The 24,640-nt window shown below is 44.7% G+C and overlaps 1 protein-coding gene across 5 annotated transcripts in view; it reads right to left on the minus strand.

Moving 5' to 3' along the window:
* The window catches only part of ERC2 (ELKS/RAB6-interacting/CAST family member 2), an 840,807-nt gene that overhangs the window by 598,688 nt on the left and 217,479 nt on the right, over window positions 1-24,640 (minus strand). For all 5 annotated transcript variants that reach the window (XM_030570319.1, XM_030570317.1, XM_030570316.1 and 2 more), the window contains exons 5-6: window positions 17,989-18,144; window positions 8,892-9,059 (exon numbers count right to left, since the gene is read on the minus strand). In XM_030570319.1, the coding sequence (XP_030426179.1) occupies window positions 8,892-9,059; window positions 17,989-18,144 (324 nt within the window). The remainder of the gene's footprint in view (window positions 1-8,891; window positions 9,060-17,988; window positions 18,145-24,640) is intronic.

Raw genomic sequence — 24,640 nt, forward strand, 5'->3', positions numbered from 1 at the left:
AGCTGCTAAAATAATATTAAAGCAACTGGCTCTTTAACCGGATAGGAGGAGATGAATGACATCTTTCAAGAATCTCACAGCCATAGGGTTTGAAAACACAAACTTCCCATGGCTAGGTGGATGAAATGCTGAAATTGCCATAGATGGATCTTCAGTGAACTAATCACAAGGACAGAAAACTGAAGGTGTAATAGGTACTCCAAGAGGTCCTGGATACAAGCCCATGTTGGTTGAACTCCCCAGGTTAATGACCATACTCAGAACCACTTCCACCCTCGTGGAGGGCTTCCCGCTGTTAAGCAAGACCTGTTGGCCTGCGTCCAAGCATCACTCCTCCTCATGTAACCATGCAGCATCCATTCTATGAAATGCAGGGAACTGATTGCTGGGTGAAAATCCTGACTATGCTACTGAGTCAGGAGGTCAGGATGAAGAGAAAGGAATCTGGAAGGTTGAACCAACAATGTGGGGGGTTGGAAAACCAATATTGTCTCGACTGCACTGGAGAATGAGCCTCAAGATGATCGAAATTGGAGGAATGGCATATAAGAGTGCCAATTCCCAGCTCAAGTGGACTTCCTGCTGTTTAAGAGGAGACATAGATGACTGAGTAGGCATAGTGTGAAATAGACAGGACACAGGACATCCTCTCTTGACTTGCCTCTCCGTAACCAATCATCTAGATATCAGAAGATATGAATTCCCCTCTTCCTGAGGTATGCTGTTACTGTGACCATCCATTTCATAAAGACCCCAGCGGTGGAAGACAGGCCAAAGGGCTAGTGTTGGTCCACCACAACAAACCAGAGAAACCTCCGGTAGTTTGAGAGAATTGCTACATGAAAATAAGCATCCTGAAGGTACAGGGCAGCAAACCAGTCATTGTGGTTTAAGGCAGGAAAAGACGGTTACTCACCTTTGTAACTGTTGTTCTTTGAGATGTTTTGCTCATATCCATTCCAGTTAGGTTAGGTGTGTGCGCGCCGCGTGCACGTTCGTCGGAGAAACTTTTACCCTAGCAACCCAGGTGGGTCGGCTGGGCGCCCCCTGGAGTGGCACCGCTATGGCGCCCAATATATATCCCAGCCGACCCGGCCACCCTTCAGTTCCTTCTTGCCAGCTACTCTGACAGTGGGGAAGGAGGGTGGGTTTGGAATGGATATGAGCAACACATCTCGAAGAACAACAGTTACAAAGGTGAGTAACCGTCTTTTCTTCTTCGAGTGATTGCTCATATCCATTCCAGTTAGGTGATTCCCAAGCCTTACCTATGTGGTGGGGTCGGAGTGAGATGTGGCAGTATTTAGAACTGCTACCCCAAAGGCCGCATCATCTCTTGATTGTCGGACTAGTGCATAGTGTGCGGTGAATGTGTGGACCGATGACCAGGTCGCTGCACGGCATATCTCCTGGATGCGCACGTGCGCCAGGAAGGTTGCCGACGACGCCTGAGCTCTCGTGGAATGTGCCATGAGGTGGCCAGAGGGGACACGAGCTAGATCGTAGCATGCGCGAATGCATGCAGTCACCCAGGAGGAAATCCTCTGAGAGGAGATTGGTAGACCCCTCATCCGTTTTGCGACCGCCACAAACAGCTGAGGAGACTTTCGGAAAGGCTTTGTTCGCTCAATGTAGAAAGCGAGCGCTCTGCGTACATCTAAGGAGTGTAGCTGCTGGTCCCTCCGAGAAGAGTGGGGCTTCGGGAAGAAGACCAGGGGGAAGATGTCCTGGTTGGTATGGAAGGCAGACACAACCTTAGGGAGGAACGCCGGGTGGGGTCGCAGGTGTACTTTGTCCTTATGGAAGACAGTGTAGGGTGGGTCCACTGTGAGAGCTCTCAGCTCGGAGACCCGTCTGGCCAATGTAATGGCCACCAAGAAGGCCGTCTTCCATGACAGGTACGTGAGTGAGCAAGTCGCCAGTGGCTCAAATGGTGGGAGCGTGAGCCTGTTTAGGACCAAGTTAAGGTCCCAGGTAGGAGCAGGGCGGCATGCGGGGGGATAGAGACGCTCTAGGCCTTTAACAAATCTAGCGACTAGGGGGTGGGAGAATACGGAGCGGCCACCCTCTCCTGGTCGAAAGGCGGATATGGCCGCTAAGTGCACCTTTAAGGAGGATGTCGCCAGGCCCTGCTGCTTAAGGTATCAAAGGTAGTCTAGGACGTGGGAATCGGGGCCTGCGTAGGGTTCACCCCCTGAGTAGCACACCAGCAAGAGAAGCGCTTCCACTTGGCCTTGTACGTTGAGCGAGTGGAAGGCTTCCTGCTGTTAAGGAGGATATGCTGGACCGGTGCGGAGCAGCTGAGCTCCGCCGCGTTCAGCCATGCAAGAGCCATGCCGTGAGGTGTAGGGCTCGTAGGTCCGGTTGACGGAGCCTGCCGTGATCCTGTGTGATCAGGTCTGGGTGGAGAGGGAGAGGGATTGGAGGGTCCACAGACAGGTCCAGCAAGGCGGTGAACCAGTGCTGTCCGGGCCACGCAGGTGCGATCAGGATTAGATGCGCTTTGTCCCTGCATAGCTTCAATAGGACTTTGTGCACCAGAGGGAACGGAGGGAAGGCATACAATAGGTGGTGGGTCCATGGCAGGAGGAATGCATCCGTGATCGACCCAGGAGAGAGACCCTGAAAGGAGCAAAACTCCTGGCACTTCCTGTTGGACTTGGTCGCGAAGAGGTCTATGCGGCGAAATCCCCACCTCTGGAAGATGGAATGAATGACATCCGGTCTGATCGACCATTCGTGGCATAGGAAGGATCGGCTGAGTCTGTCCGCCAGTGTGTTCCTGGCCCCTGGGAGGAAGGATGCCACCAGATCTATCGACTGGGCTATGCAGAAGTCCCAGAGTCGAATGGCTTCCTGACATAGGGGAGACGAACGGGTTCCCCCCTGTTTGTTGATGTAGTACATGGCCGTTGTGTTGTCCGTGAGTACGGAAACACAACGGCCATGCAGAAGTCGTTGAAACGCCTGGCAGGCGATGCGGACTGCCCTCAACTCCCGGACATTTATGTGGAGTGACAGCTCTTGGGACGACCAGAGGCCCTGGGTACGTAGGTGCTCTAGTGGGCCCCCCACCCCAGGGATGATGCATCGGTTGTTAGAGTCATCGACAGTGGCTGTGGACGGAACGGCATCCCCGTGCATACTAGGGATGGGGTCAGCCACCAGTCGAGGGAGCGGAGAGGGTCGGAGGGGACCGTCACCAATAAATCTAGGTGGTCCCTGCCCGGGCAGAATACCGAATGAAGCCACGTTTGGAAGGGCCTCATTCGGAGCCTGGCATACTTCGTCACGTAAGTACATGCGGCCATATGCCCCAGTAGCGTGAGGCAGGTGCGAGCTGAGGTGATTGTGGAGGCCTGCAAGCTCCATATGAGCAAGACGATAGTCTGGAAGCGGGGCTGAGGTAAGTAAGCCCTGGCTTGAGCAGAGTCTAGGGTCGCGCCTATGAAGTCCAACCTCTGTGTGGGGACCAGGCTGGATTTCTCGGCATTGAGAAGCAGGCCTAGCTGGGAGAAGAGGTCTGTAACCACCTCGACATGTTGCCACACCTGCGACTGCGAGGACCCCTTTAGGAGCCAGTCGTCGAGGTACGGAAACACGTGGATTTTCCGCCAACGGAGTTGGGCGGCCACAACGGCCATGCACTTGGTAAACACCCTCGGGGCCGTGGAGAGGCCGAAGGGTAGGACTGCGAATTGGAAGTGCTGATGTCTGACCGTGAAGCGAAGGTACTTCCTGTGCAGTGGAAAGATGGCAATATGGAAGTACGCGTCCTTCATGTCGAGGGCGGCATACCAGTCTCCAGGATCCAGGGATGGGATAATGGTTCCCAGGGAGATCGTGCGGAACTTCAACTTGAGCATCCATTTGTTGAGGCCCCACAGGTCTAGGATGGGTCTGAGACCTCCCTTGGACTTGGGGATCAGAAAATATCGGGAGTAGAACCCCTTGCCTCTCTCGTCTAGAGTTACCTCCTCTATAGCTCCTGCTGCAAGGAGAGAACGAACCTCCTGCAGAAGGGTTTGCTCGTGAGAGGGGTCCCTGAAGAGGGACTGGGAAGGGGGGCAGGAAGGGGGTGAGGAAGCAAATTGTAGGTGGTATCCTTGCTTCACCATGCGTAGCACCCAATGGTCTGAAGTTAACTGGGACCACGCCGGGAGGAAGTGGGAGAGGCAGTTGGAGAAGGTAGGGGAAGGATCCTGTCTTGAGGCTGGTATGCCATCCCCGTGCGCACCTTCAAAAGCCGGACTTGGAGCCTGGTGGTGCCTTGGAGGGCCCTTGGTTTTGGCCTCCCTGGGAGCTGGATTGGTGTCTGCGGCCCCCCCAGCCACGCCGTCTATTGAAGTCCTGCCTCTGGCGGAGTGGGAAGTATGGGCGTCGTGCTTGGGGCCTGAAGGGTCTACGCTGGGTGGAAGGTGTATGCATCCCCAGCGAGCGTATGATGACTCGATTGTCCTTCAAGTTTTGCAATTTGGAGTCCGTTTTGTCTGAGAACAAACCCTTGCCGTCAAAGGGTAAGTCCTGGATGGTATTTTGTAGTTCCGGGGGTAGGGTGGAGGCCTGAAGCCAGGAAATGCGCCTCATGGTGATTCCCGAGGCCAAGGTTCTGGCTGCTGAGTTGGCCACGTCGAGGGAAGCCTGTAGAGAGGTCCTGGCCACCTTCTTACCCTCCTCCAGGAACACATTAAATTCCGGGCGTGAGTCCTGGGGTAGAAGCTCGGAGAACTTACCCACCTCCGCCCATATATTATAGTTATAACGGCCCAGTAGGGCCTGTTGGTTGGCCACACGGAGTTGCAAGACCCCAGCTGAGTACACCTTGCGACCCATGAGGTCCATTCGCCTAGCTTCCTTGGCTTTGCAGGCCGGTGCCTGTTGGCCATGCCGTTCCCTGTCGTTGACAGACTGGACAACTAGGGAGGAGGGTGGACGTATAGGTACTCGTACCCCGAGAGGGTACCATGTACTTCCTTTCCACTCCCTTAGCTGTCGGCGGGATGGAGGCTGGCGATTGCCAAAGGTTATCGGCGGTGGACTGGATAGTCTTGATGAATGGGAGGGCTACTCGGGTAGGTGCGTCCGCAGAGAGGATGCTCACTACCGGGTCCTCAACCTCTGGGATCTCCTCCACAGGTAGGTTGATGTTAAGGGCCACTCTACGGAGGAGGTCCTGGTGGGCCCTGAGGTCTATCGGTGGGGGCCCTGATGCTGAAGACCCAGCCACAGCCTCATCTGGCGAGGAGGAGGAGGAGGATACTCCAGGGATGAGGGCATCCTGTGCGGTCTCCTGCTCCTGGACTGGTTCCTGCTCCAGTTGACCCGGGGAGTCTGGTGGCGGCTGTTTATCCGACTCAACCACGGGGGGGCGGGAAACAGTGGCCTCTGGTACCTGATGTTCTGAGGTGGCAGAACAGGTCTGGGGCACGGGGCCACCCTGGGTCTGATGATATGCCCAGGGTGTCCAAAAACCCCACTGTTGGGAACCCACATCCTGCGGGCGGGGGTCCTGGAACTCTCCCAGCGGTACTTCGGGATCCTGGTCCCGTTCGTAGTAGCTACCCGCCTAGGAGGATGCCGACGTGCCTCTAGACGGCCATGGTGGAGCAGCGAAAGTTGGAGCTGAGGTTCCGACAGACCTTACACCTCTGGGTTGTGGTGACCGGTGTCGATATTGGTGACGATGCCGAGAGTGAGACCGGGACCTGCAACCGGCTCGGTGCCGGGAGGTCGACCGAGATCTTGAGTCCCTCTGTCTCGATCTGCTCCTGGAGGTGCGGCACCCACCGCGGTGCCGTGAGCTGGAGCGGTACCGCGAGTACCGGGTTGACGCTCGAGACGTCGACCGGTGCCGGGGGCCTGACCGGTGCCGGGAGCGTGAGCGGTACCGAGCCTATCGGGGCCAAGGTGATTGGTGCCGGGAGTCTGACCGGTGCCGAGACCGAGATCGCCGTCTAGAGTATGAGCGACGCCTCAATGCAGAGCGTCCGAGGGACCGCGATCTGGAGTGGTGCCGGTCTGGTACGCTGACCGAAGCTGGTCTGGTCAGGGTCAGTTTGCCCATTGAGTGTAGTACCCGCACCGGCGGTGCCGGGGGTAAGGGCGGTGGCGCATCGGTGATCGCGATCAGATCCCTCGCTGCGGCAAACGTCTCCGGGGTAGATGGCGAAGCAGGCTCTACCGCGGTGGGCACCGGGGAGCCGCCAGGTGCCGGACTCGACGGCCCTCGTGGGGTCGGAGTCAACGGTACCGGCTTACACAGTGCCGCGGCAGGTATCGGTGCCGGGCGGTCCGTCTTTGGCGCAGGCTCTGACTGTGAGGCAGCTGCTGGTGGGACACCTTTGCCGTCTTCGACCTTGGGGAGAGGGAGCGGCTCGGAGCCGGTTTCGGCGCTGGTGGAGGCCGGTGCCGTGAGTCCTTGGTGGCAGCGCTCGGTGCCGTGGCGGTGCCCTTGCTTACCGGCTGACTTGTGCTCGGTGCCAAGGGTGGAAGTGTCAGGGCCGCTTCCATAAGGAGCTGTCTTAATCTAATGTCTCGCTCCTTCTTGGTTCTCGGCTTGAAAGACTTGCAGATTGAGCACTTAGCCGATAAGTGCGACTCCCCGAGGCACTTCAAGCAGGAGTCATGGGGGTCTCCAACTGGCATAGGCTTATGACAAGCCGAGCACTGCTTGAAACCCAATGAGCCGGGCATGAGCTCCGGCTCCCGGTGCGGGGAAGGGAGGGGGGTCCCCGATCCCCTCAAACTATAACTATAACTATTAACACTAACTAACTAACTGACTAAATAATTATATATATATATATATATATATATATATATATATATATATATATATACACAACCATTAACTATAACTACTATATACAACGATAGCGAAATGAGCTGCTAGGGAGTGTGGAGGTCAGCGAAGCCGCGCTCCACAGTTCCAACGACCGACAAGGGCGGTAAGAAGGAACTGAAGGGTGGCCGGGTCGGCTGGGATATATATTGGGCGCCATAGCGGCGCCACTCCAGGGGGCGCCCAGCCGACCCGCCTGGGTTGCTAGGGTAAAAGTTTCTCCAACGAACGTGAACGCGGCGCGCGCACACCTAACCTAACTGGAATGGATATGAGCAATCACTCGAAGAAGAAGTATTGTTACCAGGGTGACCATCTGGTATCTCACATATTAGATGTATTTGTTAAGATCACAGAGGCTAAAGATAGGTCTCCCAAGGGTTTGGGAACCAGGAAATACTGAGAATATAATCCCTGTTCCCAATGCTTCAGGAGGACCTCTCTCTACAGCCCCAGAAGCCAGTAGAGACTGAACCTGCTCAAAGAGCAGTGAAAGGGGACCCTGAAAAGCAACGTGGGAAGGGGGGATAGAGAGGAACTGTATGGCATAATCCTCTTGGATGGTGCTTAGGACCCAATTGTCTGTTGTAATAGAGTCTCAAACATTGTAAAAGCAGATCAGCCAGTCCCCAAACCAGGGGAATGGGGAAGGAGGATGTACTCCCGGATCACTGTCCTGAGCACATGAGTCAGAGCAGGCAGTTGCTAGACGTTGTGGGGATGGTGAGTGGGAAGCAGAAGAAGTGTAGGTGGCTACACCCAAAACCAGAAGACTGCCTCAGTCTCCTTTAGGATCTGTGGCTCTTTCCGAAGTACTGATAGGCAGAAGGATGTTTTTTCTCTTATTCTATCATCATGATTTTATATTTATGTTTCCTTCTATTTTATTTGACCGATGAGGGCAGATTTGCAATTTCAAATTTTTATTTGTACATTATTAACATGTAAGAGGATGAATCCTGGGACATGCAGTTCAAAGAGAGATAAATGTCAGCTAACTTTTCCCCATGAAGATGATGAACTAAAGTGAACTTCTGCCCCTGGAATTCCATTACCTAGGATTAAACCTTGAACTATCATGAAAGAAACCAATTCATTTAAATTAGTATACTTTTCTGAATGTAAAGAGTTTATTTTCCTTTTATAAATGCAGTGTCTAACTGTTCGTGTTCTTTTAAAAGGCATATCAATTCAAAACTTAAAAAATAAAACGGTTAAAATATAAATTTCATTCTTATTTTGTGTTTCATACCTTCACAGTAAAAAACAGCCATGGAAAAGGAACTAGTGGAGAAGGCCATTTTTAATACTGAAATGGTTTATTTAATCACATTTGAAAAACATCTCAACTGCGTAAACCATATTTAAATACGTAAATTTTCAAGCTATGTACTTTAGACATTACACACAAAAAAAACCCTAATATACTGGCCTATATTAAGGACTAACAATCTATTCACATTTGAAAATGAAAGCTAATTAGGTAAGAAAAAAAGACTTCACACCAATAACCTACACCCCCACCTATATTTAAGCACCCTTCGAAACTTATAAACAGCCTCTCTCTTTAGATTTGAAATGTACAATAGAAGGACACAAAAATGAGCATTAGGTCTGAGGAAACAGGTTTGAGGTCCCAAACGATCTCAAGACAATTTGAAATTATTAGTGAAAATATTAAGAAGAAAGGAGAACTGCCATATATAGACTAAAGACAAGGGAAATCTCAGGTACAGCTACACACCCTTGATGTTGCGGATTCCATACATGGGTCCAATCTTTCTATACTAACACATGCAAGACCATTATTGAAGTCAGTAGGTTCTTTTCAAAAACTGCAGGATCAGTGCTAACATACTGTAATAAGGAAAATATGCCAAATGTATTAGCACATGGCAGGGTTTAAACTGTTACACTATTTTTAACAAATTGAAAAAAAAGCCCTGGATATATCTTCTGCAAAGATTTGTAACTAATACATCATTTGAACCCTGACACACTCTGTTAACTAAACATTTATATTGTATTGTATGATGAAAAAATAGCTTACCTCTGTCTGAAGTATGGCAGCTCTCTGTTCTTTGGCAGTAAGCGACTCTTTAAGCACTTCAATGTGTTGCTTGCAATCTGAATTCTGATTGCTAAGGGTTTCAAGTTTAGTTTGTAAGGCGAGAAGTTCTGATTCTTTCTTTGAAAGTTCCTGTTTCAATTGGTCAATCTGCAAAATTAAAAAACATTGTTTTACATCATTAATCTCCAATTTATACTCTCACGAGTTTGGAGAGATAAGAATAAATGTCATGTGATGCAACCTAGATACCTTCTGGAGAGTCAGGAGAAGCATTAAGGTTCTGACTCTGAGATGCTCGGCACCCACAATTTCTATTAAGTTCATGTTTGCAGTGTTGTTATAGTCATGCTGGTCCCAGGATATAAGAGACAAGAAGTGAGTGAGGCAATGTCTTTTATTGGACCAACTTCTGTGGTGAAAGTGACATGCTTATGAGCTCCACAGAGCTCCTTTTTTATGTCTGGGAAAGGTAATCAGAGCATAACAATGAAGTGAGCAATTAATATCTTTGCAGTTAGAGGACAAAGGAGGGTAAGTGAGTTATAGATTGTTGTAATGAGACATAAATCCAGTGTCTCTACTGAGTTCATGATTTTTGATGTCTAGCAGTTTTGAATTTAAGCTCCCAGGATTAACTTTTGAAGGTGTTGTGCAGGTCTCCTTTGAGGATGAGGTCAGATATGGAGTGATCATTTTGTGAAAAGTGTTCATTCACGGTTGATAAGATGATTTTGTCTTTTATCATTTTTCTGTCTGAGTTCATTTGAGCGTGGAGTGATTTTCTTATTTTACCCACATAGCAGTCGTTGGTGTATTTGATGCACTGGAGGAAGTACACCACATGTTATAATGGGCATGTTAATTGTCCATTTCATTTTGGATGGTTTCTATGCAAAGGGAAAAGTGAAGATTTCATGCATGTGTAGATTGAATGCAACACCATACTCCCTCCAAGACCACAGATATCATTACCATTGGCTGGAGTGAGCCCAGGTTATGAGCATGGCAGTAAGAACTAGTGATAGATGAGGAACAGGAATTTAACCGAGGGGTGGGGAACAGAGTGATGGAAATCTAACCATCTTCCACTTGCTACACAGTTAATGCCCTTCACCCTCCATTTTCCTTCTCTGACAGCTCATGTGGAGCTCTCCAGTAACAGTAAAGCCAAAGGAAAAAGTCATAATTAAGAAAAGGCTGGAGGGCAAAGAGGGAGGAGAGAATTGGGGGGGAAAATTCCAAATGGCGAGTCTATTAGACTGTAAAAGTTGTGGAAACCCCATCACTTAGGACAGGGGTTCTCAACCTGATGCTCATGAACAGGTGTCAGGAGGATCACAGCTACCTTGCCCTTCTCATACTGCTAAATGGGAGAAGTGTCCTGAGATGGAAAAGAATGAGTATTTTCAACATTTAAAACTGGTCAAAGCACTGGAGAATATATTATAAAGAACAATCCTAAATATTCAATGACATAACAGATATTCTTCTCAAACTTCTATGTGACAACAGTGGACAAGCAAATTAGCTACTCAAATGATCCATTGTGAGATACTTAATATTAGCTATTTAAATTACCAAATGACTTCAGCCCACATGGGGCGGAATGGGCAGTAACTTTTCAGAGATATTATTTCAGGCTGTCCCTCTGCTAACTGTGGCAGACACTTGGTTTTCATTTAAACATTTTTCCTCACAAACAAAACGGCCAGAAATTTTTATTTTAAATCAAAGTTTAAATGCTATGAAGGTGACCAAAGAAGAGCTGGAATTGCCCTATCCATTCTGTCCTTTCAATTTAATCCCAAAGGCCACTTGGGAAATCTAGAGTTGAAGGGAATGGTAGCCCAGAAAAAAAAAAGTTTGTCATGTTTAGCCATATCCTCAAAATCAAAACACAGTAATATGTCACAGCTGTAATTCTGAATTACATATTTAGGGTTATTCTTTTTTTCTCTCCACAAGTTTCAAAATCTTTTGTATCCACTACATTGGAGAATTTGGATGGTCACCCTTTGTCTATTGCAATAAATCCTAATCTATACGGGAAGCTAAAGCAACAGCCTTTATAGTCTTAATTTATCAAAAGAAAGAAAAGGGAGTGTAGAAACACAAAAAAAAATACAACATGTATCGCAAAAATACTCGAGAAAAAATTTTCAGCTTGGAAATAAACCTTCTTTCCTCCCCATCATTTATTTACTTTGCCAGCACATGTAAGCAAGGGCAGAAACTAAAACAAAAAAGGTACACAAAATATAGAGTGGGAAAGTCTGAGTATATAATATAAAGGAGGAACCCTATATCTGAGGCCAATCTAATTATATTACATGTTTTATACTAGACCCTTGTGGACATTACACACACCTAATCTCTATTGGAAGCTTTTCATAGTTTTGTTCATGACCCTACCAACACTATGAGAAATCAACAAGCAAGGAAAATGGCTTCATTTTCATCACAGATATGCTCCCCATTGCTCTGAAACTATCTGCTCATCAGCATGCAGTTTCGGTTTGAAGGAGGTCAAGAAAATGTGATACAGTTCCCAAACATAAAAGAACAGATCCGAGTTAGGATAACTGTGTCTTTGGAAAACTCTTCAATAAAAAATAAAAATAAAACAAAAAATGAAAATGAAAAAGAACGCAAGAACTGGGACCTCTCCCTTTAAAAGAAATATCCAGGACAGAACAAAACCTCACAACTTTTATCTGATACACTCAGTTGTTAAAAGGTTCTTGTATAATATGGTTCTCTGTAAAATGTTAAGCACTTTGTTAAACAAAGTCTTTGTCCTTGCTGAAGTGCACATATCAAGGTGAATGTAAGAAGAATGTTGACATGATCCAGTGAGGACCCACGCCTCTCTATTGGAGTCAAAATAAAACAATGACTACAACTTCCATGTGAGTTAGAAATAAAGACTACAATTAAGATTAAGCCAGATGTCTGGATATAGATTCTAGATCCAAAGTCAGAAGGGACCCATTGTGATCATCTAGTCTAACCTCCTCTATAACACACCACAAGCCACAGAACTTCCTCAAAATAATTTCTATAGCATATTTTTAGAAAGCCAGTCAATCTTGATTTAAAATGGCCAGTGATGGAGAATCCACCATGAACCTTGGAAAACTGTTCCAGTGGTTAATTACCCTCACTGTTAATGAAATACACCATTATTATCAGTCTGAATTTGTCTAGCTTCAACTTCCAGCTATTGGATAGTATTTTACCCTTCTCTGCGAGATACCATATATGGTATCCTAGAACCACTAATTGTCTCTATTCCTGACTGTCTCATTCTCTGGAGAAGTTTGAAGGTGTGTGTTTATTATTAGTGTATTAGAATTTACAAAGAAAATACTTTGATACTGTACAAATGCAATGTTTACTAATGGTCTGCATGCAGCTGATACACCTTCCTTTCTAGATTTAAATTAAGAAGAGATGTAAACTAAATACATATTCTGTTAATATAACAGTATAAAGAGAATTCTAGCACCTAACCATGAAAAGAGCCTTTTTCTATTGTTTGGCATCAATCAGGACTTGTATTTATCAAAACTTCTTATCAGCAATCTCAGGTTCGACAGATCAGATATAATAAGATCTGCTTGCTGACAGCCATATAAATACTTTTTCCACCTTGAAAGGTTCTCTGATGAATGGCAGAACTAGTATCTTTTGCTGCAAATCTCAGTTGTAAGAGGAAGGACAGGGCTGGTGAAAGAAGTTGTACAGTGTTTCATCAGAATGTGACATACTTATCAAAGTACTGATCTGAAGGTTGTGATGAAACAGTGGTATGTATAACAGTCTTCTTCTCATTCATCTGCTCTTTAGAGAAAAGAACTATATTGAACCTCTTCCTCTCAAAAACACTGGAACTTCCCCTTTATATACAAGATTTTGGACATTATTTATACCTTAAAAGCGTCAATATCTTTTCTGAGATATTGTAGTAATTACATTGTAAGTCACAGGGAACTGCATACTTGTAGGTTAACCACATTTGAAAGCGTACTGCAATCTCACTAATGGTAACTCCACTTACGAGTTTTAAAAGACTGCACGGAACATAAGAAGTGCTAAAAAAAAACAAAAACCTTTTATATTTAAAGTAAGCTGCCAAAAGGGCCATAAGCTTTCATTTATCCAGTGGGAAGAATCTAAGACAATAGCTAAAACATAGCAGCTGTCACGGGATACTGAAGATACAGGAGACCCCACACTTTCTAAAATTAATGTAATGTACCTTTTCTGAGATGGCAAATCCTAATACCTTTAATATCATACAATAATTTTTCTCATTGTCTCCATTTTACGCTTGGGATACCCAGGGCCGGCTCTAGGTTTTTTGCTGCCCCAAGCAAAAAAAATGTTGACTGTCCCCCATCCCATCTCCCTCCCCCACATCCTCCTACTGCCCCAGCCCTGGGCTCTCCCCCCACACACAAACACTCTGCTGCCCCAGCGCTGGGCTTCCCCCCTTTTCCCCTCACCAGTGCCCCCCCACACACACCTGCGGCTGCTCCAGCCCTGGGCTCTCCTCCTCCCACCTGCACTCTCCTTCTGCCACAGCCCTGGGTCACTGGTAACTCGCTCCCAGGGCAGGTCATTCAGCAGGAATTTTGGATGTGCACAAAACAAAGACAGGATTGGTTCCCATATGGTTACAGAGCTGCAGTAAAGTGGAACAATTTTCAGCTTGTGTGACTGGAGGATATCTGGATGCATATTGTAAGACTGTCGTACATAAATGAGGAAAAGTTGAGGTGCCTTTATTATTCTTTTGTTCCACTCTTTCTTTCTATGGGGAATTTGCCAATACAATATCACGGTCTTCCTTTTAAACAAACAAACAAAAAAAAGGCAATGGCTGTTGAAAATAGCAATTCCAGTCCTAATAACCACTGGAAAGCATTTCTTGCTCAATTTTATCCTACTTTTTCTACAGCAAGTTATAGTGGATCAGTATATTTGATTTGGCAGAAATGAAGTAACAGCTGCCCAAATTGACCTTGAGCACTCCTGAATTTTGAGGTGTTCAAATCTGGAAGGCAGGTGCTGGGTGTGTTTGTGGGGGGGCTGTGGGCTCCGCGGGGGAGCAAGGCTGCATGTTTGCAGCAGCGTGTCTGGCGCTGCGCGGAGCCAGACATTCTGGTCTGAGTGGCACGGTAAGGGGGCTGGGGTGTTGGAGAAGGGGTAGGGGGTTCTGGGGGCGCAGTCAAGGGACAGGGAGCGGGGGGGTTGGATGGGGTGGAGGTTCGGGGAGGCAGTCTGGGGGAGGAAGAAGGGGAGGTTAGATGGGTCAGGGGTTTGGGGGGGCAGTCAGGGGACAAGCAGCAGTTGAATAGGCATGGGAGTCCCAGGGGTTTGTCAGGGGACAGGTAGGGGGTGAGGTCCTGGGGGGGGAAGTTGGGGGGGATCTCAGGAGGGGGCAGTTGGGGACAAGGAGAAGGGAGGCTTAGATAGGGGGTGGGGTCCCAAGGGGCAGTTAGGGGCAGGGTTCCCAGGAGGGGCAATCAAAGGACAAGGACAGCGGAGCTTAGATAGCAGGTGGGGTCCTGGGGGCAGCTAGGGGCAGGAGTCCTGGGAGGGGGTGATCAGGGGACAGGGGGGGTTGGATGGGTTGGGGTTTCTGTGGGGGACAGTCGGAGGGAGTGGATGGTGGCAGGGTGGGGCTACCCTCCCTCCCCGTGGAGTGTCCTGTTTTTTGAATGTTAAAATAGGGTATCCCTACCATTCACAGTGCAACTCTCCACTCACAGCAGGCTGCTGCATGAGGTCCCCCTCCTTCCTTTCCAGTTGGTAGTGGCCAAGGGAATGCTGGGAAATGTATTTCTTTTCTTGCTCCAGGGCTGACTTTATAGGCAGGGAACTAAACAAGGAACTACAGCTCCTAGAGCCCCCTGTTGGTTCTCAGCTCCCATGCTGGATCCCTGCCGCCCCTGCAAATGGGCTGCTGCAAGCAGGTGCCAGCTTTGCTGGTGCCTAAAGCCGCCCCGCGGGATAACTAAGACTCAAGAGAGTAAAATGATTTGCCTAGAAGCCAATGGGAGCTGCGAAGGCAGTGCTTGGGGAGGAACGGGGGCAGTGTGCAGAGCTGCCTGCTATTCCTCTGCCTAGGAGCATCCAGAACAGGTTGCCGCCTGCAGGGAATCACCCAAGGTAAGCACCCCCTGGATCCGGCAACCTGCACCCCCTCCCAGGCCCCCTCCTGCACCCAAACTCCCTCCCAGAGCCCCATCTCCCATCCGGCACCCCAACCCAGCCCCGCACCCAAACTCCCTCCATCTTTGTTAACCAGCATTTTTTACTTAGTGGTACCCCTCCATCCCCTCAACATGCTAGATAAAAGTTTTTACTACATCTTGACTTCAATAAGGCTTCTGACACTGTCTCAGGAATTTCTCATAAACAAACTAGAGAAATATAGCCTAGATGAACCTACTATAAAGTGAGTATACAACTGGTTGAAAAAGCAAACAGAAAGTAGTTATCAATGATTCATAATCAAACTGGAAGGGCCTATTGAATGGGGTCCCACAGGGATATGTCCTGGGACTGATTCTATTCAATATCTTCATAAATTATTTGGATAATGGCATAGAGAGCACACTTATAAAGTTTGTGGACAATATCATGCTGGGAGGGGTTGCAAGTGCTTTGGAGGACAGGATTAGAATTCAAAATGATCTTGACAAACTGAAGAAATGGTCTGAAATAAATAGGATGAAATATAATAAGGACAAATGCAAAGTACTGTACACAGGATGGAATAATCAATTGCACAAATACAAAATGGGAAAGGCCTAGGAAGGAGCATTTCAGAAAAGGATCTGGGGATCATAGTGGATAACAGACTAAATGAGAGTCAACAATTTTAAAACGTTGCAAAAAAACCAAACCACCCATAATTCTGGGTATATATTAGCAGGAATATTGTAGTAAGCATGACATGAGAATTAATTCTTCCACTCTAATCAGCACTAATAAGGCCTCCACTTGAATACTGCGTCCAGTTCTGAGCACTATGATTTGGGAGAGATGTGGGCAAATTGAAGAAAGTCCAGAAGAGAGCAACAAAAATTATTAAAGATCCAGAAAATATGACTTATAAGGAAAGATCGAAAAAAACTGGGTTGGTTTAAGCTGGAGAAAAGAAGTCTGAGAAGGGAGATAAGTCTTTAAATACATAAAAGGGTGTTATAAAGAGGAGGATGATAAATAGTTCTCCTTAATCAGTGAGGACAGGACAAGAAGCAATGGACTTAAGTTGCAGCAAGGGAGATTTAGGTTAGACATTAGGAAAAACTTCCTAACTGTCAAGGCAGTTAAAAACTGAAACAAATTACCTAGGGAGGTTATGGATCTCCATCCCTGGAGGTTTTAAGAACAGGTTAAATACCTTTCAGGAATGGTCTATATAATAGTTAGGCCTGCCACAGTGCAGGGGACTGGACTAGATGACCTATCAAGGTCATTTCCAGTCCAACATTTCTATGATTCTCCTCCACGCCATATGGGCTCCACAGAAGCAGATAGCATCAACCCCTCAAGCAGCTTTTTCAAAATCCCTAGCTACAAATTTTAGCACACAAGGGGCTTTTCCAATTTTCACTTCAAAAATAATCAGCTCCACAAAATTTTACATAAAAATAGATGTTGGATGCAGAGGAATGAATGCAAAAAAAAATCAAGAAAAAAATGTAGTTTCACAATCAAAATTGCTACAGTGATTTTGACCAGCTTCACTCTGTTTATTATGGCCAGTCTCAACTTCATTATAGTCAGCTGACTGTCCCTCCTCTCCCACATTCCCCTCCCCACTCACTGCTCCTTTTCATCTTAAAGGAACATATAGGTAAAATGCCTCCTTTTCCCACTTCCCAAGATTCATCTATGTGAATGTTTCATTTCCCCCTCCTCTATCACTGCTGTCCTAGTTTTTCCACTTTAAAAATCTGATCACCATACACCTGTATTGTAGAAGGTAGCTCCAGATCAGGACATTGTTACTTTATAAACAAACAAGAATATAATCAGGAACACAAATTTTGGAATAAACTTATCATAGTTTGTATTTTTTCAAAAAACTATTTAAAAAAATTAAATTGGTTGAGAAAAGAGAATCAGAAAAAGTAATCCAAAAGTACAAAAAATAAAACGTTGGAACTGCTCTTTAATTACATGGCAGCTAAACAAATGTAAATTAAGTGTGGTAAAAATGTGCAGCTGGGATCACAAGTTAGGTGCCAAGTTTAAGTCTGATTATTTTAAAATAACTGAGTGGCAGTATTGTTTAGTGAGTCTGGGAGTTAGGTCCTTGGGGTTCTATTCCAAACTTTGCTACTAACAGGTGTGTGACCTTAGCCAATTCACCTAGTCTCTCTCTCTCCTCCTATCTGTAAATTGAGGATAATAATATGCATCAACCTTTGTAGAATGTTTTGAGAGTCTTAAGTTAAAGGCACTGTGTAAGTGCAAACTATCAGAATTATAAAATTAATTTTTTAAACTATTAGAATTTTAAAATACTGTACATGTAACACACATTTACAATGGAAACAACAACTCAGCATCATTTATGGCATAGTAGTACTAACCATAATACCATTATCAAGGTAATGAGAAAATTAACAATTAAAATGGTATGAAAATACTGTAGGTCAGAATGGAAATCAATAAAGTCACAAAGCAGCTTTGGGTAGTGAAAGCAGGAGTTATAAAGCTGAAAAAAGAGAAAATGAAGAAACCATATATAAGATGTGGAGGAAAAAAAAAGAAACATAAGAAAGTGTAAAACATGAGAAATGTAGTAAATTAATTAATGCTTTTACTGCTGAAGTGTGATGGATTAGCCTCCTCTCTACTTCTCCTGAATCAATACTTACAAATGCCTTTTTTTAAATCCAAAAAAGGTTCCTGCAGCAACTCCTTTCAGTGCCAAGTACCGCAGAGCTACCATCAGCAAATTCACAGAGGACTGCTTAAACTGAAAAGTCCAATTAAAGCTTCTGTTCACATTATTTTAATACCATTAAACTATTTTATCAGTAGACTGTACCTTATTTTTCATGAACTTTGAGTGACTCTTGTAAACTTCTATTTGTTTGATCTCTTCTTCTCGGTCCTCTATATTCAGAACTCCGTTTGTCTTTAACATCTGTATTTCATCTTCGAGATCCCTTATATTGCGTTCAAGTGAAGCTATTTTTGTGTCCTGGATTAAAAATTTAAAAAATAAAGAGAGAGAGAGAGAGAATCTGTAATTATATGAAACCTGGATGTTAAAAATGCAGTATTTGTAGCAACGTGGTACAATAATAATACACTAGCACAAGAAACTGGAACAAATTCTGCTTTCATTTATACTAATGCAGGGGTGATGGAACAGTTTGTATAGTGGGGTGCTGAGAGCCATTGAACCAAACTGTCAACTCTGTATATAATGAAATCACTTCAAGCCAGGGGGTGTAGCAGCACCCTCAGCATCCCTAGTTCCAGCACTTATGACGTGTACTGATGTAAATCCCAGGTAATTCCACTGATACTGGCTTAAGGGAAAACAGGATTTGGACCTCTGCTCTCAAACAAAAGACAGCACGATGCTTGATTTTATTTTAGCATCAATTAAGAATGAGCATTTTGATGCTCATGCACAATCTGGGCAAAATCCTGCCCTACATCCTAGAAGTCACACAAAAGAAGGACAACAGATGGGGACAGCAGGGCTAGACATATATGGAAATAACTTATAGGCCTTGCCAACTACTTAGGGCTATCAGGAGCTAGCTGGCCTCTCAATCTAGTGGTCTCTTGAAAACAAGGTTACACTCCAGTCCTGCTCTTTTGAGAAATAAGAGGAGTCTCCTTATGGCCATTTCCTCCACTGGTATACCCTCATATAGCCAAGGGCAGGATATATACTTTTCCTCCTACAATCTCAAAGAGCTTTTCCAACAGTATGTAACCAAGTTAATTTGCAACAACAGAAATGCCACCTCATATACCACGGATCAAATGCCACCTCATATACTGGTTATCAGCTTGTGCCAGCACAGCACTAAAAAAATCCAATGATTCAGCTCTCATTTTCATTTGTTGTCTGTAAACTAAAAAAATCTATCCACTTGGGGATGGACAGCAATCATCAGGGCTTGTAGTACTTTCTCACACAACTTTCACTTTGACAGAATATAGCAACATGACTCTATTACATCTATTAGGGAACAAATTCTCCATGGCTCAAGTGCAGAGAACTACAAAGAAATACGAAGTCCAAGAATGCAAAGGAGCCAAGACATATTAGAAACTGGGATAAAATCCTTGCCCTACCGAAGTCAATGGCAGAAGGCCTATTGGCTATAATGGAGTCAGGATTTTACCCCTTCTCTCCCACAAAAAATAAAAGCTCAACCAAGACAAACTAAATTTGAATCTCTATAGTAAAATAAAACTTTGTTTCTGTTTTCACTTGACTGTACTGCCTGTCTTTAGCCAGACACTGAAGTTCTGAGATATTAAAAAAAGATTATTCCTATACTACCTACAGACTGTCCTGAAGTAGTCAGCACCAAAACTTTTGCATGATAGTTAAGCCTATTTTCAGGATACCACCAGGCCAAATTTGCAATTTCAGAGGTTAGATAGCCTGGATACAGCTCTGATAAGCATCTGAACTTTTGACTACTAACCCAAAATGAAATTTTGAACCTTTCGAATTTCACCAACTATTGTTACATATCCAAGAGGAACCAAAGCTACATAGGGATATACATTAATTTCTTTTCTGCAAGACATTGTGTTGAGTTATAGTATTGTTAACCTTTATTCTTGTAACCAATAATGATTTGCAGAACCAAGGAATTAATGGAATGCACTTATTTCCTTTATTAGTAATAAAGAATTGTGAAATGGTTGGATGGGAGAGATTCGGTCTCTAGAATAATATCTTCTTCGGCTTGCTATGTGATAATTAACCATAATTTGGCTACTTTAATTCAGAGTGTTGATAGATTGGTGGAAAAGTAGTAAGAGAATGAGAATTACAAGACTTAATTCGTCTATGAGATGCCTATTTTTTCAGTCCCCACTCTCAGGCCTAATCCCTTATTACCAAGTATTTACTTCAAAATGCTGAGGTCTAGATTGTACCTAGGCCTCCATGGATGCACAAAAGAAAGGAAAACCCACAAAAGAGCCACCTTGTGCTTCTACAGGAACAGATAAAACATTTGCTTTTGAGAAAAGACCAGGAGACCCTCGCAGCAACAGCAACCCTCGCAGTGAATTAGAAACCTCAAAGGAGGTGGAGATGTGCAAGTTTAAAGTACCACCCCCAAACCTATTCCCCCACTGCACCAGCCAAAGGAGCTAAGCCAGCACAGGGGAAGCACCTAGTGGAACCTATTAAAAAGTATAGTAGAGACCACTGTTATATTCACTCTTTGTACTCCCATAGGCATGCATACACACACACACACCACTGGAAGATTTTCCTAGTACACAGAAGCCTGTTCTCACAAGTGATCCATCCCCTTTCTCCCAGCTTCTGGCAAAAAGAGGCTAGAGATACTACAGAGCATGTTTTTGCACCCCTGACCATCCTGGCTAATAGCCATTGATGGACCTATCCTCCATGAACTAATCTAGTTCTTTTTTGAACCCTGTTATAGTGTTGGCCAGGTTGACTGTGCACTGTGTGAAAAAATACTTCCTTTTATTTGTTTTAAACTTGCTGTCTAATAATGTCATTTGGTGACCACTACTTCTTGTGTTATGAGAAGGAATAAATAACAATTCCTTATTTACTTTCTCCACGTTTCATGATTTATAGACCTCTATCATATCCCCCCTTAATGGTGTCTTTCCCAAGCTGATAATTCCCAGTCTTTTTAATCTCTCATTGTGTGGAAACTATTCCATCCCCCTAATCATTTTTGTTACACTTTGTACCCTTTCCAAGGCTAAAATTCCCTTTTTGAGATGGGGTGATCAGAGCTGCACACAGTATTCAAGGTGTGGGTGTACATGGATTTATATAGTGGAATTATGATATTTTCTGTCTTGTTGTCTATCCCTTCATGGTTCCTAATATTATGTTAGCTTTTTTTACTGCCCTTGCACATTGAGCAGATATTTTGAGAGAACTATCCATGTCTCCAAAATCTCTTTAAGTGGTAACAGCTAATTTAGATCCTATCATTTTGTATGTATAGTTGGGATTTTATTTTCAACACTGAATTTCATCTGCCATTTTGTTGTCCAGTCACACAGTTCAGTGAGCTTCCTTTGTAACTCTTCACAATCAGCTTTGCATTTACCTATCTTGAGTAATTTTGTACCATTTGCTAACTTTGCCACCTCATGGTTAACCCATTTTTCCAGATCATTTATGAATATGTTGAACAACTCAGGTCCCAACACAGACCCTTAGGGGACACAGCTGTTCCCCTCTCTCCATTCTGAAAACTTCCCATTTATTCCTACTCATTTATTCTCTCCTGTCTTTTCACCAGTTCTTCCTCCTATCCCATGACTGCTTAGTTTACTTAAGAATGGACAGACTCAACAGCCTTCCTCCCTGATTTATGTGGAAATGGTCATCACCTTAGGTATGACGCCTCAAAACGTTCAGAGTACAATGTTATTATGGAAACTTTAAAAGGGAGCTCTACATCAGACTATGGATAGCTCCTCAGCCCTTTTAGCTGATGTAATATTTATGAGGAAATTGCTGTCTATGTATAAACAAATGCACGAACGTACAACCAAGGAACTTAAAAGAGGGACCATGGTGTCCTCTTAGCAGTACATGTAGCTAAACAAGAGACTGCCTTGTGAAATATTACCTTTAATGTATAGACCCCAACTATCAACAGCCTCCACTTCCATTTTGGGAGAGAAGATTATTTCCTCCTTGATCACCTGCCTCATAATTCCCACAGAAACCTTTTCATTCAGGCTTTGCTGCTCTGACATGCAGTGTTTTAGGAGGCTAATCTTCAAGAATAATAAGGTAACAATAAGAATATTTTCTATTTTTAATACTATGACTTTAAGATTGAATATCTGGTTCTCCCTCCCATGGGAGGAATATTTCTACATTCTACTTGTAGATTATAACAGGTTTTGCCCCCTTTGGTGATGACACTCACACTCACAAATGGTTATGTAACAGAATTAATTATAAAAACAACTGTGCGGACATTCCCATCTTAGTATTGAAGGTAGTGGGTGGTTTGGGTTTTCTTTGCACCTTTTCTTCCTTTTGTTTAAAATAAGATGTTTTGTTAAAGACCAAAGTCACACAAAATGTTACATCCTGGAAAATTTGTGATTTTATCTAATTAATTCCCTTTGCCCCTGTAAGACTTCCCTTTGCCCCTGTAAGTTTTCTGTCAACCGTATTCTGTCTAAAACACAAGAACAGCAAGTCATCTACAGTGCGAAACAAAGGATTCAATAACATGTTAATGATTTAACACAAACAATTTATAAAAGTTACTAACCAGAGTAACACCATGCATCGTGCTTTGTGAAATACTGTGTACATTTATTAAATAGTTATATTAAGTCACAGAATCAAAAACACAGCACACTAAACAATTAAAAGGGTCACCTTGATAGATATTTTTAAGAAATTTCAGTATACAACAAAATAATTATTTTAAATTCAAAAGCAAAGCAGCGCTGGTTCTGCTACACAGAGAGGGCAGGCAGTTGCCTAGGGCCTCATAAAAATGTCCAGTAAATATTTGCTTGTCTTACTACAGTCTCATAGGGATGCCTATCCCAGTGGAATCCCTACACCCACCCATGCAGCAGTGAGTGTACAATGTGGTTCAAGATCAGATAAGGGAGGCCAGGGGAAAAGAAAGGTGGCTTGTTGGTCACAGGCAGATTCTGCTTGCTACTAGAACTGTAACAACAGGCACAAACAAACTACACTGGGAAAAAGCTGGGTAACTTATTTCCATGACAATGGAATAACAGATTGCAATAGCAAAGATATTTTGGGGTATAGAACTAGGCAAATATTTCCCTATACATTATGAAGTCTTACCTAACATACTAAATTTTTAAAACATTTTTTCCACTGTATTTTTATGCAAATATAACCACCTGTCTTTTTTAAGTGCAATGCTGCAGCATGATGGGGAATATGATTCCTAGATGCATAAACCAGAGAAATATTGAGTAGAAGTAGGGAGGAAATATGCTGGCAAATGAAGTTTCATGTCAATAAATTCCAAGTAATGCACTTTGGAGAGAAATTTTACACTATTCATACATCTTACATGATTCCATATTAACTGTAGCAATTCAGGAAAAGAACCTGTACATCACTGTAAACTGCTCAGTGTGCACCCATGATCAAAAAAGCAAACAAGATGTTAGGATGCATAAGGAATTGGACAGAGAATAATACTGAAAATATAACATTATTCCACATCTTTCTCTTGTATTGCTGTTTCTAGTTTCCTGGCTCCCCATCAGTCTGCCAGGTGCATGATGCAAAGGAGCCAGGCATGTAAGCTAGTAGGAAACCAAGCGGGTTTTGAAGCCAACCTAGCAGGCAGCTTTAAGCAGAATCCTGCCTGGTTTTCATCAGAACAGTTTGATTTTGACAAATTGACCATTTCCAATAGAAAAGCATTCCATCTAAAAATTTCCAACCAGCTGTGAGGAAAAAAAAAATTTTTTTAAGTGGCATTTGTTTGTAACAGGATTTTCAGATTTGTATTTAATCATGTAGGTAAAATGCCATCTAAACTACCTACTGTATATACTGGTTCATAAGCCAATTTTTTTTAGTAAAAAAGGGAAGCACCAGAGAAGGGGGTTGGCTTATGAATGGGTATAGAGAGGGAGAGGTGGGACACAGATCCTCCCCCCAACAGAGGGAGCAAGGAGAGGCAGCACAGCCAGAAAGGAAGAGGCAGGGCCAGAGTCTCTCTGCTTCAGGCCACACTGCTTTCCCTGCAGCCTCCGAAGCACCTGCAGCTCCGGGGCTGGCAGGCTGCAGCTATGCTGGCTGGCCCCGCCTCCCAGAGCAGGCTCTGGCCACGCCTCCAGAGAACGCTGCTCACCTGGCCCAGCCCACTGGAACATGCTGTGGCCACACCGCCCAGTCTGACCTGCCAGAACAGGCAGCGGCCACGCTTCCCAGCCTGCAGGAGCAGCTCCAGCCAGGTCAGAGACATCCTCCTGTGGTCCTTCCCAGATAAGGTGGGAAGGGATGGGATGGGGAGAATGTGGAGGTCCTGGGCTAGGGGTGGGGTCATGTGGGAAGTGGTCACAGGGGTTACTCTCCTGACTCCCAGCTTCGCCCCCCAAAAAAATTTCCTTACCAGTTGCTGTCCCGGCCCATCAAGATAAGCAGCTGGCGCATCGGGACACTTTGTTTACTTAGGTTTATCTCCGTGCCTGAGGATGCTTGAGGTAAACAAACCATCTCGACCCACCAGCGGCTTATCCTGATGGCCCAGAAGCCAAAGCTTGATGACCCCTGAATTATAGGATCGGCTTATGAACAGGTTATAAAAATTTTCCATTTTTACATATCCATCTTGCGGGGGGGTCAGCTTATAAATGAACCGGCTTATAATCAAGTATATGCAGTAATTTATTAGGTGAAACTCTCTAATCTGACATGCTTCCATGGACAGAATCATAGCTTATCACTATGGTATCTAAATCTTGATGAGGAGATG

This window comes from Gopherus evgoodei, chromosome 7 (genome assembly GCF_007399415.2).
Source record: "Gopherus evgoodei ecotype Sinaloan lineage chromosome 7, rGopEvg1_v1.p, whole genome shotgun sequence".
Taxonomy (NCBI): Eukaryota; Metazoa; Chordata; order Testudines; family Testudinidae; genus Gopherus; species Gopherus evgoodei.